Source organism: Lingula anatina, chromosome 1 (assembly GCF_051362555.1).
Source record: "Lingula anatina isolate TDL-2025a chromosome 1, LinAna3.0, whole genome shotgun sequence".
Taxonomy (NCBI): domain Eukaryota; kingdom Metazoa; phylum Brachiopoda; class Lingulata; order Lingulida; family Lingulidae; genus Lingula; species Lingula anatina.
The window spans coordinates 34,114,719-34,136,013 of record NC_141767.1 but is presented as its reverse complement, the minus strand read 5'-3'; the positions used below and the strand labels follow the sequence as shown (position 1 = coordinate 34,136,013).

The 21,295-nt window shown below is 32.5% G+C and overlaps 1 protein-coding gene across 19 annotated transcripts in view; it reads left to right on the top strand.

Annotated features, from left to right (window-relative positions):
• Window positions 1-263: 263 nt before the first annotated feature.
• Window positions 264-21,295, top strand: part of LOC106179099 (myoferlin) — a 48,032-nt gene continuing 27,000 nt past the window's right edge. For 13 of the 19 annotated variants that reach the window (XM_087002852.1, XM_087002862.1, XM_087002861.1 and 10 more), the window contains exons 1-20: window positions 264-449; window positions 3,131-3,186; window positions 4,222-4,313; window positions 5,027-5,129; window positions 9,015-9,090; window positions 9,672-9,868; window positions 11,116-11,310; window positions 11,454-11,504; window positions 11,794-11,940; window positions 12,190-12,233; window positions 12,463-12,545; window positions 12,749-12,852; window positions 13,032-13,100; window positions 14,089-14,132; window positions 15,541-15,617; window positions 16,626-16,649; window positions 17,863-17,963; window positions 18,955-18,969; window positions 20,326-20,439; window positions 20,986-21,085. In XM_087002852.1, coding sequence (XP_086858978.1) covers window positions 359-449; window positions 3,131-3,186; window positions 4,222-4,313; window positions 5,027-5,129; window positions 9,015-9,090; window positions 9,672-9,868; window positions 11,116-11,310; window positions 11,454-11,504; window positions 11,794-11,940; window positions 12,190-12,233; window positions 12,463-12,545; window positions 12,749-12,852; window positions 13,032-13,100; window positions 14,089-14,132; window positions 15,541-15,617; window positions 16,626-16,649; window positions 17,863-17,963; window positions 18,955-18,969; window positions 20,326-20,439; window positions 20,986-21,085 — 1,783 coding nt within the window. In that variant the 5' untranslated portion in view covers window positions 264-358. Of the gene's footprint in view, window positions 450-3,130; window positions 3,187-4,221; window positions 4,314-5,026; window positions 5,130-9,014; window positions 9,091-9,671; window positions 9,869-11,115; window positions 11,311-11,453; window positions 11,505-11,793; window positions 11,941-12,189; window positions 12,234-12,462; window positions 12,546-12,748; window positions 12,853-13,031; window positions 13,101-14,088; window positions 14,133-15,540; window positions 15,618-15,783; window positions 15,802-16,625; window positions 16,650-17,862; window positions 17,964-18,954; window positions 18,970-20,325; window positions 20,440-20,985; window positions 21,086-21,295 lie in introns of all 19 variants that reach the window. The other 6 variants (XM_087002863.1, XM_087002851.1, XM_087002846.1 and 3 more) reach the window with 5 other exon arrangements.

The following is a 21,295-nucleotide window of genomic DNA, read 5'->3' as shown; positions in this document are numbered from 1 at the left end:
TTCAAATTATATTATTTTTCTGCGTGAGTATTTATTATTCCCGTTCCCTTTCGAGTCTCCTTAGCAGCATGTCAAACGCATGGGGCACCGTTAAAACTTCCAAAAAAGAAAACTCAGCATAAGGACAGAATATATAGATTTCTGATATTCATCCAAAGTAAAAAGAATATTTTTAACTAATAAACTATAATAAGTCAGTTTGTTTTACAAATACCTGGCATTAAAGTGTAATAATAACAGCTCTTCGTAATTATGTCTTTCTGCGCGTGTTTAGAGCTGCCAGCTGGATAAACAGTGTGAGAAGAGTGAGCAGTGAGAGTGGGATGGGTGTTAACTTTTGAGCGAAGCATTCAGCAAAATGTCGCTCGAGGTTAACGTAATAAGTGCATCAAATGTGCCAAAAGAGACTTTTGGAAAGAGTGATCCATATGTCAATATAGAATTTCAAGGTAAGTTCTTTCTTGTTGCAAAGTTAATGAAAGTTAGGAAAGAATGTACTCTCGTACTTTGGAAAGCTCGCCGGTGCGGGGGCAGGTCTCCTGAAGTTGTGTTATATGAAAAGTTTATGTTGTCAACGGGGGACGCTTTCCCTCACTTATTTTTTGCCTAGATTAAAACTTAAAATTTATGTTGAATGTGGTATTCTTTTTTCAAATACTATTAAAATGTTTGTTAGACACATCACACGTACGGATTAGGAATTTTGTTGGCGAGGGGTGGGGCGGTAGAAGGGTGAGGGAGTGAGATAAATTTAAATGAGATAAAATGACACCATTCCTCTTGTTCAGCATGTTAACATATTAATTTCCTATATTTTTGTTTTAATTGCATGTGGATGGGGCACACACCCATTTGCCCCCCCCCCAGTCCGACCCCATTCCACCCACAACTACTTTTTCCATACCAGTATATATACTGTATATCAGATATTGATGATAGTTATATTACCTGACATGTACCCAGTTCATAGTGCGCAAGTTAATTTGATTCATTCTTACTCAAAAAGGGTGGGATATAAGGAATATTTCCCATGAATTTCGAAAAAAATTATCTAAAATTAAGGTCAGGAGTTTTTTATACTTAAACACTATACATTATACATGATGCACTGTATCTGGCTCCTTTGCTGTATTTAAATTCTTTGTGCAATTATTTATTTATTTTTTTTATTTTGCATAAGTACTTTATTTATTTATTTATTTTTTATTTTATTTTATTTTATTTTTTTTTTAATGTCAACCTTATGTGTCAGCATGAGTTGACTGTAAAATCTTAACATCCTCTTTGCTTACTAATTCTAAGGGCATTTAACAAAAATACTTTGGCTCATGTTTTGTTCAACATCCATATTATTGCTGCACATTCTGTAAAGCAAACAATCTGAGGAGTCTGTTGAACAGAGCCATGTGTCTTATCAGTATTTACCAAGGCAGAATTGTATTTTTTTATCTCTATAAAGATCCTGTTATAGTGATAAGGGTCAAGTCTTTTTACTGGATAACTTTTGATTTACGTGTGAAATTAAGTATGTCAGCAGGGATACAAGTAGTATCCTAATAGTTCTTTTTAAAATGTAAACTTTTTGAAGATCTTAAATGATAAAAGTTTTTGTGATGTTTTTACCACTCTGTCATTGATTGGGTGAAAATACAGTAAAATGGCTCATTTTTAAAAATGTTATCTTAGAGAGTTCTATATACATCATTTATAGTGTTTTATATTTAATGTGTCAGTATATGTGTTAGTAGTTTTGTTGCTTAATCTATTGGGAGGATTGTCATTTCCTGATAATGTATCAGCTGGTTAAACATTGTCAAGTCTTTTCTATGTAAAGCCACATTTTGCATTAAGTTAACCACAACTAGAGAAGCGAAAGAAGAGGAAAGTTCTAACTAGTCTAGAAAGTTCAATAATTTAATTTTCAACAAGTCTTCATAGTTTTCAATCCAAAGGGTTTATAGCATAATTTGCCTGCTGTTATCATATATTATACACTTATTGACACTGAATACAGTTTCCAATGATTTTATTGAATGATAATTAAGTGTATAAAGATTGAATTGTCTCCTATATTACATGATATTGGACCTCAGAAAACGTAAGCAGACAGTGAGAGTGAAATCAAAATAGATTTGGTCATATGAAGAACACTCATTTTTTCCCTCATGATCTCATTATAAAATTGTTTGTTGTAAACTAGTACATTTCCTGTCATGTTGACACAAACTTGTTTGCCAGTTGTCTTCTTTTGTGTTTTTATTTTATTATGAGATGTTATGCTGGTAATTTTATGCTCCACCTATTATTGTACATAGGGTATTCTGGTGATAAGCTGATAGGAAGTGACCGAAATTTCTGGCTTATCAGATCACATTTTGTTGTCTCCATTCAGAGGGACATTCCCTCATGGTGACATGGATTGTGTTATCTTTAGCATGTGGGTGTCAGGCCTGTATGTTTGGTTATTTTTAATCTGTACGCAACCATTTACTTTGCCCTTTGCTAGCATATATAATATGTTTAAATTATAAGAGAAACAAATGGTAGGGTTTTTGGCCTTTTTATTCAGGCCTAATTGACAAGCGGGCTTTTCCCATGATTGGGGGTACAGGCCATCCAAAATTACCACTTGTAATTTCCTACATAATTTCAGGGAATCTAAGTATGCCTAAAGCCATCAAATTTCCAAAAAATCCATAAGCTGTCCATCTGTCTTTGAAAATGTACTAGTAGGCTGTCCGGTGATGCTTCCAGTTGTCCAAATGACAACTGGACAGTTCGCTGGGAAAACCCGTATTGACAAGTTTATAGTATCTGTTAATTGTCACTTAAGCAAGTTTCAATTAAGCCAAAAAAAAAAATACAATTACAATTTTGAGAAGACTTCTTCATTTGATGAATCTTCACTGATATCAGTTACATTGTATAGTGTTAAAAACTATGCATAGAGTACCATGTGTGATTTAATGGCATAAAGGATTTGAATGTTTCTTTTTGTGTTATTCAGCCAGAAATGTTTTTTTATTCAAATGTGTTTTAGATGCCCAGTGGCTGCCACCTCTATCAAAACCTCTAAAAATTCTTTTTTTTTTTTTTTTTTTTTGTATACTGTATTACTTATCCTTAATAGGTATCAAAAAGAAAACTGAAGTAATCAAAGATGAAGATAACCCTGTATGGAACCAAGTGAGTATTATATATATTAATTATTCTGTTTGATAATTTTTTTAAAGTTGGGCCATTAATAAGGATGACAAATACTGGCAGTTTGGAATGATAATGAAAAATTTGCTAGTTCATATCCTTTTTCAAAATGTCCCAGATGGAAATGATAGTTAAATTATATTTGGCTTGCACTTAAATGACCTTAAATATGAACTTCGGAGAACAATAATGTTATGAATATTTATATGTTATGAAGGCACATTGATTTATTTGTTTTGGGCATTTTGGACCATGTGACAGTTTTGTATCTGTTAATTTATGTTTGTTTAAACTAACACCACATAATAGAATGAGACAGAATTTACCTTGAAAGTATAAAACTATAATGCTTTTTACATATATATTGGCATGGTTACATTATAACTGATCGATAATTGTGACCAGACAGCTGTGCATGCAGATGCCGGATATTAAATAATAACAGCTCATTACACATATTATTAGTCATGAATGAATGAACATATCAAGCTTATGGCAAAAAGAGGAAATTGATATATTATAAAACATATCCGGGTAACATGTTAGGTCAATTTTCTCTGCTCACATACCCGTATACTTGAGAAACTGAACTTTTTTCAGCTAATTGTTATAGTGCAATCCTCCTTCCATTCTAATCTTGTTCAAAATCTTAAAATCTTTAAATCCAATTTCATTTTTTTTTTTCGTTTTTTGGAAATAAAAGCTTTTAGTGTTGGGTTTCTCATAGACAGATAATAAATGCCAACAGTTTAAGTAACTAATCAACAGGTAAATGCTTCTCAATACACATGCATAAATTATTTAACATGTTATTAATAGATTAAAATTAAGAGGCAAATAAAAAGAGAGGGGGGTGCCCAGTGATGCTTTGCATACAACTTGAATTTGATTTTATATTAAAATTAAATCCACTCTGTGTGTGTGTGTGGGGGGGGGGGGGGGGGGTTAATAGTGAAGCTTTTAAAATGAATTTGATTTTACATTAAAATGAGCTTCATATTCTATTCTCTATTGTAGAGCCTGGTGTTTGACCTCCAAGGCAATGCCCTATCACCAGGAGACCAGCTGGAGGTACAGGTCAAAGACTGGGAGAAGATTGGAAGAAACAGGTATGTTATAGTGTGTGTGTGTGTGTGTGTGTGTGTGTGTGTGTGTGTGTGTGTGTGTGTGTGTGTGTGTGTGTGTGTGTGTGTGTGTGTGTGTGTGTGAGAGAGATTAATTATGCTCACATTGGTAAAAAATTACAATTACAATCTAGAGTGCTGGTAAATAGCACAGTCTTGACAGGGCATATTTGTGTGGGCATGTTTTTGTTGGTATTCATGTGTATATATGTAAGTGTGAAATAACATTTAAAAAATTAAACAAAGAAAGGAGCACCAGGTGCAGTCTTATAAACCAGGTCTGTGGTATACACTCTGACTCAGGTGGTTGTGCAGGTGTGTTTCCCATGTTCCAAGTCTTTTCAGATAGATTTTTTAAAGATGCCTTATTAGTTGACTCAATAAATTTACCAAAGACCTGAATGTCTGTGCCTAAGAGGAGTTTTTATCTTATACTAGTACAATCCTCAGCCAACATGGGAGTGTATGCTGTAATTATTCAGGGGGGGGGGGATGGAAGCTGTTTTCTGGATCTTCTGGAAGACGGTCAGAATTTTTCAAGTTTACACTGATGACTATCTAAATTTTTTTCTGTCGGGAGACAGTTAAAAGTGGAAAATGGATCAACAAGGATCATTTGGAAGATAGCAAAAAAATATCTCTAATACTGTTAGCTCTTAGAAGTAAGATTTATCATGTGCTTGTTCACTTTGTTTCAGGCTCCTGGGTGCAGTAACAGTACCCTTGAAAGATGTTCAGACAGGCAGTCACGCAGTTGAGCTTGACCTACCTTTGCAAGATGCTAACAAGAGAACCTTGGCAGTAAGTGCCCAGTTCTATATGATAGTCATGCTATTTTTCTCCATCTAATAACACACTGCATGTTTAGACTGGATGGTACTTATGGCATAACCCACTATTGTCCAGACTGGAGAAAAATGTTTGGAATCTAAATATGTGTCTGGGCATTACTATATTGATATATGTGCCACTGTCATCTGTTATGTGATGGTAAAATTATAGTTCTGTGCTTGCAGGCCTTTTGAATCTGGAAGTGTATTTCTCTGCTTAATGAGTAACATGTACTGGTATTTAAAATTTGTCCATTTAATTGAGAAGATATGATGTCAGGAAATGTAGAAATAATTGGGGAACCTTGTAATTGGCTTTGGCACAAATGTCAGAAACATAAGGTGTTTGTTTGTTGGTAGCTATTAATCTGAGTTCTGAATGGCATTGACTAATACTTTTTGTAAATTGTTTAGATTTTATTTTTACCACTTACTCCTTCTAGTTCTGAGTAGTACACCTTTCAAATGGATGGCAAAACTGCAAAAGTACACGCAAAATAAATACATAAAATATTTTAGGTCAGATTGTTCACTGAAATCAAATATAGCATCTTCCTAAAATAGATGACTTTTTTATCTTCAGCATTTTTTTATGCCAGTGTAGACAAAATCTATATACAAAAGGCATTACAATGAGTTAATGGAGAGTTTTACTTATCCCTTGATATATATATATATATATATGCTTTACCTTGATCTGAGTTAGAATTTAACTGCAAATGTAGTAACATAACTAAGCCTTAAATATTATATAATTGTAATTTTTGTTCATAAGGACCATCATATTAATCACCTTATTGTTTTTGTCATAGTGTACCCTAAGTACAAGTTTTAATGTACTTTATTTTGAGGTATTTGTTCTATTGTATGCTGGTTTTGCATTGATGCTTCAATAATTTTGCAAGTTAGCCACCAACATTGATTGAAATAAAAGATTACTTCATGGCATCAATGATTTACAGCGGGCAATATATTTAACAACACAAAATGTTGTGGTACTTAGTGTAGTTTTTACAAGAATGGTTTTGTCTTTGAAAACAAGATATGTCAAACCAGTTACAATATAGTGATATGCATTTGACTATTTGATAATAATCTAATCTAGATGATAATATTCCAATCTATAAAATCCTGATATACATTAAACATGCTGCTCAAACCAGTATACAATCATTTTAAATGGTGATTTTTATGTCAAAAATAGTGGAACTTTTTAAACCGCTTAGTTGACCCAACTTGAAAAATGGAGTTGAAGCTTGATCAAGTTTTGTTTTAGAACAGGCCCTTTTCAAGAGAAAGTGCAGTTCTTTCTAACCCCCCCCCCCCCCAACCCTTCCTACAGGGATGATGTACATTGTATAATGTGATCAGACTATAATATAAAGTGGCTGCTAGTGTAACTTTCCTATGAAATAACCCTCTTCTTAACCTAGTGTCTCTAAGTTTCTGATATATGTATGTGTTAATGTATTTTCTGCATGCAGACAATATGTTTATCAGTCCATCCATGGCATACCTGTCCTTCCTATTGTCTGTGCTATATAATTCACGATTGGAACATCGATAGCATGCTTATTTACAAAATACATTAGTTGGAATTTCTGCTGAGAAGACCGTTGTCTTTTTAGTATGGTATTATTTCTATCTAGGCTGATTTTTGGTAGCAGTTGGGATATACGGGAGCCAAGTGCCTCTTAAGTTTGCTTTAAAATTCATAGGATTTTTTTTTTTTTTTTTTTTTTTGCATATAGACATGTTGAGAAAATTTAGGTATTTAAACACCTTTCTCCACCCCTTGTTGAAATTCTGAACATGTCAGTTATATTTTCTACAGTGGTCTTGATGCTGTAAATATATCTATTCCTGAAAGCACAAACAATAAAAAAAACACCCAAACTACCCTTTTTTGCAGACATATTGGAATGTTATTACCATTTTTATGGGATATAAGTATCCAATTGGTAAAAAGAGAGGAAATTAATGACAAAGCTTATCAAAAGTGGAGAGCTGCATTATTGTGTGTATGACTTGCAATGTAAAATTGTAGTACAGTACAATCAAGAACAGATGTGGTGTTTTTATGCCCTTGGAGATAGTTAGAATAGTTTCAGAAAAAAAAGAACATTCTGGATTCCAGAGCATGGGAAGATTAACCCTTACTTGACAGTACAATATATTTGAACCTTTCATTATCAGTTATCCTGCAGTTGTGTTAAGTTCTGGTTTATATATATATATTCAATTTGTATTGCATAGACAGCATAGTTTTGCTTTTAAACAGAAAAATTACAAAATTACAAAATGTAGAAATTAATATTTCTGCATGAGACACCATTACTATTTTGATTGGTTTCTTTCTAAATACTAAATGTTTACAAATGTGCCAGCCATGAGCAATATGAGACCTATATTTATTAGTAGTTCATCTCACACATGTTTAAGTTTTTTCAATGTATTTTCGTGTCTCGGACACTATATTGTTTGACGCAATTCTTCCTGGGTAAATCAATGCTGGATGTTTTCGCCAAAATTAGTTAAAATTAAATAGGTATTAACTTAAAACAACTCAAACAATTAAACCAAATCAACAATTCCTAAGGCACAGTGGCAAAATGTCTGTAACCATTTTAATTTCTTCAGCCTCAGGGTTTTTGACATTTTCAAACACTTAACAAGCTGATTAAAGGGCTTGAGTTTTTTTTTTTTCTTTGATAAATATGCAGTTCTTATTACTATATGAAAACAAACTGATTGCAATTTTTAAAACTGTATAATACTTTACTTGTTGCAGTAATTAAAAACATCCATTACAATTAGTTTCCTATGTTGTACTTTCCTATTTCAGTCTGTAATAAAGAGCTCATATACCGACCTTTAAAATTCTAGACACATGTTATTAATGATAGAAAAACATAAAACACCATACCTAGTATCTGTGTTTTATGGGTGTAAGAAGGGAATCTTTAGACTGTCAAGACCAGGAGCTTTTTGTGACATCTGAGATGTCTTCATTCTGAACACCATTATTCATTCAGTACATTATGAATTTTAGAACTTTGCCAAATTAAATGTGTAAACAATGACCACATATTTTGGTTGGTCTAACCCCACACTCAAGTTGGCATATCACTTTATACATCTGTCATTCTAAAACAGTTGCCATAGGTATTTGACCACATAACTGAAGTGGTCAGTTTAGGCACATTAATATTAAGCAAATTTTTTTATCTACTGGTATTTGCATGCTCTTGCTCATTAAATGGTGACCAGTGACACTGCAGTGGCACTTTCTTTTTTTCCCCATTTTTTTAAAGTCGGAACCCATGCATGAGAAAAGACAAAACAACTTGTTTATTTTCTGTCTAGATTTAAACTGCTGTGAATCTGGTTTGCATTAGGTCTGCATTCTAAGGTGTAGTGGAAACTTGACTGCTAGCCCCTGGTCAAGTTTATATGGTTCCTGTGATTTATTTACTGCTAGATATACTCTGACAACTGTTATCATGGGAAGATCTTTGACTTCATACATGTGTTTAATATTTGTAGAGAAATTCTCTAATTATACAGTTAAAAGAGTTGCTTGGCACAGTCATATTAATTTTTTATGTTGATTTTTTCAGTATGTTGTTTATTTTAGGTGCATTTCTTACATAATAGCTAGGCCATTAAGTTGTCAACTTCTCATCCCATTTAATTCCCTGCTTGAGGTGAAAAGGGCCAAAGAAACTTAAAGGCTACTCTAAACAACTTTTCTTAATTTTATTGGAATAATTATCAGACCATTCATAGTGTATTGCACACAGTGAGAGTTGATCAAGTACCACCACTACTAGACATCCCATATATTTTGTTTCAGGCCTCCATTAAGCTGAAAATTGTCTACAGTCCACCTATACAAAAACAAACTGCTGCAACAGCAGATGCTGCTCCAGGTATGTGCTACAAATAAAGCATTATTTGTTTTGATATATAGTCCATGTTAACAATAACATTTATTGTTTTGAATTTTTGGTCCATCATTACATTAGGCAATTGCAAACTGGGTTACATGTTGAAAATAGAAAAAAAAATCTGATGCTAGTCAGGTATAACTATAAAAACTGATTGTCTGCTGTCATGCAGCAAAATATGTAACCAGTGTGTAATGTCTGTGAATTGTGACTAAGGTGATACTGCAGTTTTATTTATGTATTTTTTTTTTTTTTTTTTACTTTATTGGCTCTCTACCAGGCTCCAAATAATTTATACTTTTACATACTTGGGCCCAAGATATAATTTTGTTTTTCTTGCCAGTTTTTGTTTTGTGTAAAGCAAAGTCATGTACCCGAATACTTTGCTTTACACAAAACAAAAACTGGCAAGAAAAACAAAATTATATCTTGTTTTGTTTTTCTTGTCAGTTTTTGTTTTTGTTTTATGTAATTCAAAGTATTTGGGTAGATATTTGACTTTGCAAATTATTAAAAACATTGTCCTTATTTAACTGTAAAATGTATAAAACTTACATTTTCAGATGAAGTTGGTGGAGGTATAGTTGAGGATGGAGAAGAGGATGAGGATATGGAAGGAGATGAAGGTGATGCTGCTGATGGTGGTGATGCTGCTGATGGTGGTGGCGGGGTACCTGGTGCACCTGGTGGGGGGAAGAAAAGGAAAAGAAAAAGGAAGAGGTATAGAGGGAAGTTATCCAACAAACCTCAAGATTTCCAGGTAACTGGTCTTGAATAATTTAAAGATTATAATAAGAGTTTATGATCTTATACAGATGGACAGATAATGAGGTGAATAATATAAGATCTAATGTAAGTTTATCTATCCAGGTCGTTTGAAATATTGTGACTTTTACTTTCTCTCGATCGTAACACTGACAGTTTTTCTTCTGCCATTCCAACAAATACAGTATAAGTTCAGTGAAAGTTAATGTTGGCTTTCAACCACTTCTGTGGTCTGACAACCACTGGTAACTGTGTGAAGCACCTGTGACAACTACCTCTCTCAGTGATATAATCCAGAGAAAAAATTGTTGATCAATTTTATTTCTAATAACTTAAAGTGCAGTTTTTAATAAACCACATTGATATTTTCACTGAATGAATTGGAATGGGGCTTTGGAAGATTATAGTTACTGTATTGAAATGTTTCACTGTTTGGTATACCTGGGAGGTCCTATCTCATCAGTTATCATCAGCAGTGACTCCCACCCTTCCTGTTATCAGGACCACATTGTTGAATCACAACCTGTGAATTCAACTCTTGATTTCTGTTTCATATATTGATACGATGTTACCAGTTTTCATTTCAGAATAGATCCTGTCTGACTCATTGTGCTCATTATACTTACATTAATAGAAGTAATGCTAATTTATTTCTTTAAAACAAACCACACTACACATGCATCTTAGTGCCACTTACTAAAAACCATTCAGATATTAAGAGCATAAAATTAGAACTGAAGATGCAAATAAATAATATCATAAACCTACAACTTTACATCTGACTGGTAAAGATAATTGGAAATGTTTTCTGAGTTAGCACAAGTTTTTTCTTCAAACTTTTTGCTTCTTTCAAACCTACAGCAACCACAGTCTTTTCATGGTAATCTCTTAAAGTCCATCTCAGATACTTTTTTAGTTACATGTACTATTCAAAACAGTTTCCATTTCCAAAGTCACACTAAAATTTAAGTGTCAATTTCTCAGGTTTGATTAGCAATGCCATACATCTCTTTTAAATCTCCATCCTGAGAAGTACAAAATTCAATAAAGATATCAGTGACAAACACAATATATATTTTATATATATTTTCCCAAACTCAGAGATCTTATAGTTATACTTAAACCAGGTAATCAAAATGGTAATCTGAATGATTGATAAGAATCCACAACTATGGTGTAACTAAGATTTTATGATGATCAGTGAGGTATGAAATTCTTCTTTCCTTTTTTATGTCACCTTAGGTGAGGATCAGAGTGACAGAGGCCAGACAGTTACAAGGCTCTAACATTCACCCCGTGGCACAAGTCAGTGTCTACAACCAGCTAAAACAGACCCATGTGAAGAAGTCCACTAACTCCCCCTACTGGAATGAGGTCTTCTTTTGCAACTTTCATGCCTCACCTGCAGAGCTGTTTGATGAGCTGGTTGAATTCAAGGTGAATTCTTTTAAAAGTTTTATTTTTCCACCAAGAATACATATAAAAGCTTAAGACAATAAGGGGAGTTATGAGTTGTACTTTCAAGGGCATGATTGAAAATTTTTGAGTTGATGTTAAGTTATATTGATTTTTTCTTTCAGGTATTTAATTCAAGAAAGCTGAGATCAGATGCCTTGCTTGGGTCTTTCAAGGTAGGTTGCACAAAAATAAAGGTGTCATAATCATTGCATCATCACTGAATTAATTAATAAAATTGTTGCTTTGATGTTTTACTAATAGCACAGATATCAATGGCTTTGACCATTTAAGTTTTACTATGAAATTAATGTAAGATTTGTTAAAAATAAATAAATTTCTCAAAATCCTCAAGCCTTATATTTTGTGGCAAAGTGAGTTTTTCACTTCATACCCTCTTGTGTAATGATGATAGTCTCTTAACAAACAACTAACTTCATTATCATCACTTATTCTGTATTGTAGTTTGATATTGGTATGGTGTACGAGTCTCCAAAACATGCCATGTTGAACAAATGGCTATTGTTGACAGACCCAGAGGATCCTATGGGAGGATCTAAAGGTTACCTCAAGATGTCCATCGTGGTCCTAGGCCCAGGGGACTCTGCTCCTGTAAGTTGACAAGTTGTGTCTGCATGCGTGCACATGCATGCCTGTTGAGTGTGTGTGTGTGTGTGTGTGTGCGTGTGTACATGCATGAATCATATTGATTAAAAGTGATCTTCACTCATTGTTTGGATACCAAATGAATAGTTTCTAGACTTTCAAGCTTTAAAATCTTTATTTTGTAAAATTAAAGATGGCCAAGCTGCGTGGAAAATGAAGAATGAAATGTTTATTTATTTGATATTTTTATTCAAGGATTTCAAGACCTCTGGAAAGGATGAAGAGGAAGACATTGAAGCGTAAGTAACCATGTTATCTTATCCTGTTTCTTGTTGTATGTAATTGTCTGATATGATTGCAATTTTCTGCTTTTTTTTTACCCCTGCCTTTTTTCAGACAAGGATTCCACTTTCAGATATATTTGAATGTTTCATGTCCATGTCATAATCATTTGGAAGTCTTGGCACATATTGTACCAGTTGGCAAATTGCGCTTTAATTTTCATGTTATTATTATTATTTATTTTAGAAACTTGTTGCGACCTGCAGGAGTGAAGCTGCGGCCAGGAACCTTCACATTGAGACTGTACAGAGGAGAAGATATACCCAGGAGTGAGTAGGCCTTTCTATCATGGAAGCTTTTCTATTTGTACTCCCTGATTATTTTTTGGCTGTCAGAGACTGTCCAAACACCCCATATAATTTTGAACAAATAAGTTGCAGTTAGAGCTTTATATTTTTTTAGTTGTTTGCAAACGGCTTATAAAGTAAGCATTATTATAATAATTTTATTTTAATTTTTTCTTTTCTTACAGTGGATTCAGATCTGATGCAAGGAGTGAAGAAATTACTCAGAATTGGAGAAGAACAAAAAGAACTTGTTGACCCTTATGTCATCTTTTCTTTTGCTGGAAAAGAGGCAAGATTTTTATCACTGAAATTATTTTCAGAAATCATGTGTTTAAAAGCATTTCAAATTATATAAAAATGTCCAATCATTTCAAACACTGTGATACGGTAGAAATATTAACTCTGTTGGGAAGTGATGTAAATTATTTGATTCAGAAATGGAATTTAAATATATATTCTATATTTTAGGTATCCTCCAAGACCTTGTACAACAATGCTAATCCAGAGTATAACCAAGAGCTAAGACTTGGACTGATGGTATGTTTTTAAAAATACTTGGACCCTTGTTACTAAAGTAATTGACTGTGATGCAGTCTAACATATATTAAGTGCTATCAAATGAGTTAATACATGGGTTGTTCATCATCATGCTTGTTTATGAACAGTGCAGTATGTTATAGTCGAACACATAAACAATTGTCAGTTTAAATCATTTTTATTTTATATTGGAATATTAAATTATTTCTTTTTGGGACTGTGTACATTTTATTTATTGATTTATTAACTTATTTATATAATTTTATTTGTTTTTGAAATGAGCAAGTTCTCATTATCCCCCTGGTATCTATTTAGTTGTATGTCTGTATTTACATGAACACAATTGACTTCATAAAGACAGATTGTGTATTGGCTGGAGTAAAGCATTTGGCGATGTTATCCATTGTCTATACGATAGGTACTTTGATTACATATCATTTTCATTCGTGGAGTATATAGTGTGGCTTAGGCCTATTGTGTTAGCTGTGACATGGCCATTTTGTACCGTAGTCTTATGTGAGTCTACGTGTATCATCAAAAAGGTTGAAATGTGCACAATCAGTCAGTTCCTATTTTAATAATTAAAATTATTAAGTTTTACTGCATTCTCACTGCCTATTCATACCTTATCTCTGCTTGTTACAAGTCTACATTTTGACTCGATCCTTCTAGAAAAGGTGTGTTTGGGTCAAGCCCCCGATTCGTGTTTGCGACTTCGCAGATCACATGACCCTCATTACTGCTTTGTCGTCTTGCTTTGTTTAAGACGGAATAACATGTTCAGACCTTTGGACGGCTGGAATAATCTTCTCACTTCTTTATGAGCAAATACTTTCCTTAACAAACTACTGTACATCAGTTCTTAGTGCCAAAATTTCAGTTAACCATTAATTTATTAAGTTATTTATATAATTTTATTTGTTTTTGAAATGGGCAAGTTCTCATTATCCCCCTTGGTGTCTATTTAGTTGTATGTTTTTATTTACAGTTCCCATCCATGTGTGAGAGAGTTAAACTACAGGTGATGGATTGGTAAGTAGAGAATGAACACAATTAACTTCATAAAGACAGATTGTATATTAATGGTTTCAGTTTCATTGACACTAATGTGTTTTGGTAAATCCTTGATGGCCGTAGTTTTCCATATTTACACATACCCATATGATGAATTGTAATTAGACTGAATCAAAATAGAATTATCCTGGTAGAGAAAATTGAGTGCTGAATTGTCAGAAGTCTTTATTGAAATCAAGGTGTTTGCACAGCTGTATTTAAAGCAGTTGATTTTTTGGCTTTATTCAAAGCAAGTTATTTGTGAAATAATGCAGGGTAGACACCACTTGATAATAATAAAGACTTGGTGTAATTCAGTTCAGTTTTATTTACTATGTAAAATACTGTGTGCAGGCAGACATTTTCCTCATTAAATTTTGCAATTTATACACACAGCGTAACACCAGTTTTGTGTAGCAAGAAAAAGGTAGTATACATAACATGAGATTTACATTGTAACTTATCCAAATAATACCCAACATAATGTATTGTTGTTTATTCATGTATTACTGACTAGATTATATATTTTGCACACCAGTTTTGTGTTTCATTTTCGATATGTGTTTTATGATTTGAAATATGTATCGTCAGTCTTGGTTTAGTTGTTTTTATTGTTGTCTGTTCCAAAAATTGCGAAACTCTTTTGTTGTTTTTTATTGAACATGTTAATTCATTTCAGTATTTGTTCAACCATTGTTATCCCAATGAGAGAGCAATTTATAATTATAGTAAACTCTACTGTGAAATTGGACTTTTTTTTTGTCAACTGTTAACATTGACTCACGTGTTTGCTTAATTAATATGATTCACACAAAATGATATAATTTATTTTAATATTATTAATGATATATAGAATATGCAGGGTTTGGTTATGTCAGCATTTATGATGAATTAATACAATTATAATGCTTTTGTTAAAACTGGTACTATTTTTGATAAAACTGGTAGTATATTTAAACTGGAATAGTGACATCAACCTCTGATGCCATAAAAAATGCTTTTGATGTAACACTTTATTGTAAGGATTAATCACATTCAGTTCATGCACTTTTGGCTATGTTTAATGGTTTATTTGCTTTTTTTGTACTTATTGATGTACCCCTGCAGCTTGTAGAATGTTGAGATATTATTCTCCATAGACTTATTGCTGCCCAGTTCAATATTTAATCCTTGAATATTAATTGACAAGTAGTCATGTCCAAATTTAAGATCTTCATTGTAAGGCTAGTGTCCCTATGAGTTGAATTTTAACAAAATTAAATGAGCCAGTGCTATACATAATAGTAAAAGCAAAAAATAGTCTGTTTTCTAATTATTTTTAATTAATGCTTTTTTATAGAGATTTGGTATTTGTATTTAATTGCACAAATTGATTTCTTTTCATCAGGGACAGAGTGTCAGAAGATGATGCCATAGGGGCCTTTTTTCTTCCCTTATCACTCATTTCTTCCCCTGGAGAAAGTGGTAAGTAACCCTGATTTTGCCACATTATTATTATTGATATTAGATTAGCATTTGATTAAAAGCAGAAGACTTTCAACATTTGACATAATTTGGTGCTCTTTCTTGCGTTGAAAGTTAAAAGTTTAGCTATTTGTATTGAATTTTTGTTCTATTTTGCATTGCGCAGAAGACAAGGCGTTTGAGGGTAATTTTTTCTTGGGTGCTAGATGTGCTTTAATTTGTCAGCATTGTTACTTTGTCTTATGTCTGGTGAATTAGTTGTTTTCTTCTGCGTCCTTTCTATACATTCATGGTAGAAACTGCAATCTGAGACCCAGTTGAAACTTGGATTGCATTTCCTAGAATAAGAATTGCCACCAGAGAAGTGCTGATTTCTGACAGCAGGGACTTGAGTATTGGAGTATATATATGTGTATTATTAGTACATACCAGAGATATGCACTTGAAAAATGTACTACTTATCTGTAGCTGGGGTTGCTTTAGCATATATCTGTTGAGTATTTGTAAAATAGATGTTGAAGTACATAGTATTTCTCATTCTCTTAGCCAGAACACTTTATTTTATATATATATAGAGAGAGATAGATATAAATATGGATATTTAGTGATTATATGATTAGTAGTATAGCATAGCTTTAGTACAATCAATTTTCTCACTTCTCCATGTTTGCTTGGGTTTTAAAAATAAATTTTTGCAAAAACAACATATTTCAACCATTTTTTAAAAATAGCCTTTTCCTTATTCGACAAATATTGAGTGATTGTTGGTGTGGTTGAATTTAAAATTGTTCTTTTTGGTGTCAAATAATATGTCCTGTCTGGTTGGGTTAGAGGTGGGTGCCAGCTATATAGGTTAGTTTTAATTACAAACCTCCCCTTTCCAACTCAAATCTTTGAAATAAGAAACTGAAAAGAAAGGAATCTCCACTCATCAAAAAAGTTGACGTTCCATTGTTGTTTTGCTCTCTATTTTGGATTGAATTCATTTATTTTGTCTGATATTGCCAGAAACTTCAGAGGAACCCAGTGTTGGTGAGTTTTTTATTTTTGCCAATTACACATTCTTGCTCTTTATAAGGGCCAGGTTCAGCTAGACTTGGCAGGCATCATCCCCATTATCTTGAAGTTGTAAAAAATATATATCAGCTAGTGAAATACCTAGACCTTAATTCCTACATAAGAGGATAATAAAGAAATTTACCTTATAACTTTGGAATGGTTTTATAAAAGTAAGTCATTTTTTAAGAAATTAAATTGTAGCAAATTGATTATATATCAGCTAGTGAAATACCTAGACCTTAATTCTGACATAAGATGATAATAAAGAAATTTATCTTATAACTTTGGAATGGTTTTATAAAAGTAAATCATTTCTAAAGAAATTTAATTGTAGCAAATTGATTATATATCAGCCAGTGAAATACCTAGACCTTAATTCCTACATAAGATGACTATAAAGAAATTTACCGTATAACTTTGGAATGGTTTTATAAAAGTAAATCATTTCTAAAAAAATTTAATTGTAGCAAATTGATTATATATCAGCTAGTGAAATACCTAGACCTTAATTCTTACATAAGATGATAATAAAAAAAAATTTACCTTGTAACTTTGGAATGGTTTTATAAAAGTAAATCATTTCTAAAGAAATATAATTGTAGAAAATTGATTTTGTATGGATTTAATACATTTTGAAATAATATATGTACACATCTCTGTCATATGTTGTCCTCTTACCATTGCCCTTGCTTTGTTAGTGTGTATGGATCACCAAAAGATCCTAAAAGATTATGGTGTATAGATGTTTTGAAAATCTGAGAAACCCTAGTCCTTCCTAACCTGAGCCAAATATGTTAAACTATGTCAATTTCAACTTTACTATAAGAAATATCTTAACTCAAATGGTCAGATAATCTCAGCATCCATGTGAAATGCATTCATTTTATACAAATGATAGCTTTTAAGTTAGTAATTTGGAGTTAAAACTTTGACCGATTTCCTCAATTTAATTGTTCTGAAACAGTCATTATTTAAGTTCACTTCATGAATATTGTTAACAGTTAAGCCCCTGTCACACTTATTCGGAATCAGCAGGAATCAAGCAAAATGAGCCTGAATGAAGAATTTTCAAAATTTGCACCACATTCAGGAAAAAAGTTCAACCTAATATGATATAATTTTGTTATTGTATGGATTTAAATCAGTTTTGAAATAATAATATAACTTGTACATATCTTTGTCACAGGTTTTCTCCCAACATTTGGGCCATGTTTTATCAACTTGTATGGTTCCCCAAGAGAGTTCTCTGAAATGCCTGATGAGTACGAACACCTCAATGAAGGAAAGGTAGGTGCATGATATCTTTTTTATCCGCACTCACTGTTGTTTTTCATTTTATATACTATTTTATTTAGTATTGAACAATTTTTATCATCGTTATCCTTGTCATGTGACATAATACACTTGTGTATAAAGCTGGAAAATGTCAGCCATTTTATGTACTCCCCCCTTTCTCAGTTTGCACCTGCATTGTAATAAAACCTCTGATGAAATAGATCCTTCACATCTTATTTGTCCATCACCTCTTCAGAATAAATGTAAATATACATTTGACTATTTTTTCAGCGTTTTGAAGTAAGCATTTATTTAGTGATATGTATCCATGCAGTGAGAGTGGCTTAGACCAACATGCTTAGACTTGAGGTTTTCAGCAGCTGCCTTAAACACTATTAGAATCTAGAATCAGATGTTTTGAATACCTTTTTGCTTTTCAAAAATCCAAATTGTTGTGAGCACATTTTTCAAAAAAAAAAAAGTTTTTTTAAAGTTAAAATATTTGCATTTATTAAACAAAGCAGCTGTCTTCTTATCCACTGCCCACCTTTACTGTTAAAGTATTTCCTCCTATGTTGCAGAAGCTTTGATGATCTTTTCAAAACACTTTATTTTAATTGTGGTTTTAATGCCCACCTTACCCAGAAATATGCTGTCTACAGTAATACAGTGGTGCAAATTCATATATTAAGATGATTATTATGATTAAGAGAGAGAAAGAAAAGATTCTTTCTACGATTATCCTGACATGTACTCGTATGTTTAAGTTTACGAGTTTATGTTGTATATAAGTATTTGAATATGTCAATTGATTTTTCTATGAGTTAGTTTTTATATAAGCTAGATTTTGGCAGTAGATCTAGTATTTTTACTTTTTCTTTATTATTTGTAGTCAACTTACATACAATTGCTTTATCCTTCCCTTCACTGCTGTGAGTTTTAACTATGTTGTTGTACCCCTTTTATGCTAAGGCTTTCGAATTTTATCTTGCTATTTAAATAGGGAAAAGGCAGACAGGTGAGGTACCTTGCTAGTGGTTTCAACATTATATGTGCACTTGGTATTATTACATGCACCCCCCTCTCTCCACCTGCCCCTCGCAACAAGCTTTATTACAGAGAGAAAGCTTCTGGCTTTGGTCTTGGGATTAATTGTGTACTTAATTGAATAACATTTTAGTGATTATTTGTGGGATCTAAAAAGATGGTATTTTATCAATCTGTGGCTTTCTAATATTCAGGACTGGCAGCAGAAATTGCACAAGCAGCATTTTCCAAATGTTATTGAACAATTGACCACCCCTCTTGAAAATTTTTATATTTGATTGAGCTTTATTTTCCTTTTGTTTTAATTGTTTGTGTATATATTGTTTCTATGTTATTGTTGTTGTTTACATTGTACTGGTATTAAAGTTTGTGTTTTAAATAACAGTAGTTGGCCTTTCATCTCACATTTAACAATGGCTAGCGTAGCATGGGCAAATTATCATTGAAGAATGTTGAAATAATGTTAAATTGATAATCAGAAAATTGGTGAAGAATGGGGCATATACAAATGTTTTATATTTCAATTGATAAAAATGATATGAGGGATAGATACCCAAGAAATCCTGTGACAGATATGGTATGCATATCACATATATGTAAAATGTGTTATTACTGTAGATCAGTCTTCATAAGGGCTGTACAAGGGCTCTAGTTCCAAAAACATCCACTAGGAGTGCCACCTTCTAATGAATCAGAAATATGTATTTAATGTGTAAAATGTGAAACCTGTGCACCTGTAACTTTTTGTGAAATAGGTATCTATCTCATCTGATATCATTTTTGGGATGTGATTGAACAATTTGACACATTTGGGACACAAAATACAGTGTTTAAAGTTAATGCAAATGGTTTAATGTGGTGAATGTTTTTAATGTTATTGATATTACTTTGAAAAAGGATGTTTTGATTAAAATTTTTGTTGAATTTGATAATTTTGCTTTCTACTAACACTTGTAACTATACTTAAGAATACATCAGTTACACTGATCACCTTCAAACTATTTTCTAAGTTAAATTCAACTTTTCAACTTAATTTACATGTAGAACTTTGACTTAACGATTTCCACTATTTTCTCTTACTGAATAATCCTTTAACACATCTATTATTTACTGAGTAAAACACTTCATTAATCATCTGATATGCAATTAATTAGAATATAACTACTCTTTTATAGTCTCTAGTGGTTGACATTTTTTGCGAAATGAATAATGTCATGAAAGGGAACAGATCACAGTGATTCTGGATCTCACCCTGTATATCACACCAATGGTGATACATTAGTCTTGAAAGATGGGCGATATGTGATATGTTACCTGTGATTTGCAGGGTGAAGGATGTGCCTACAGAGGCCGCCTCTTGATAGAAATGAAGACGACAGTTGGAGAATTGCCAGAGGTTCCTGTGGAGGACTTGCCGAATGATGACATGCTCCGTGTACAGGTATGTTTGCTCCTCCATCAGAGTTGACTGAAATCCTTATAAATTAAATCTAAAATTGGTTTGGGAAAAAAGATACATACAGAGAAAAAATTTACTTTTTATCAGCACTACACAAGGGAAAATAAAAACCTAATGTAAAAGTTATTGCTCTTTTCTCAAAACTTTTGAATGTATTTCCTTGTGGTTTTGGCAATCTATAAACAAAATTGTACTGAGTTACTTTTTATGTGATATTCACCTCAATGCACCCAGACTTCCAAAGTTTTAACTTGAAATTTTCTGGCAGTAAGGTTGTATTGTTTGAATAGAAAATGACGAGTTGGAACTTGGGTGTACCAGCTTTTAATATTAACCTTTGCCTATTATGATGTTTCGAATGTTTTTAATATCAAATTTGGAATCGTATATGATAATTATCAAACATAAGCTGACACACTTTCATACCGTAAGCTTATGCTTGTTTTTGTTAATTATCATATATGATCCAGGTACCAAGCTAATGAACATTTTTGTTCAAATTTGGATCGTTTTGATTTTTTGATCCAGAAATACATGAGGCGACGCAAGTTTAAATTGCATGTGGCTTTCCTGAGTGCAACCATGATTAATGCCACAGATGCCCCTGTGGAGTTTGAAGTCAGCATTGGTAAGTGTTGTTTTTAAATAATTTCTTGGAATCCAGTGTTTTTCTTGCTAAAACATATGTTTAGAAAGCAAGTTAATTAAATTATCAACTAATTCTGGTAATTTTAGTATGTTGCCCATGATAGGTATGACTTTGCTGCCTTCATACTCTTAGATCATGCATAATTATAATTATTAATAATAAAAATAATCAGATGCATTTTCTTGGTGA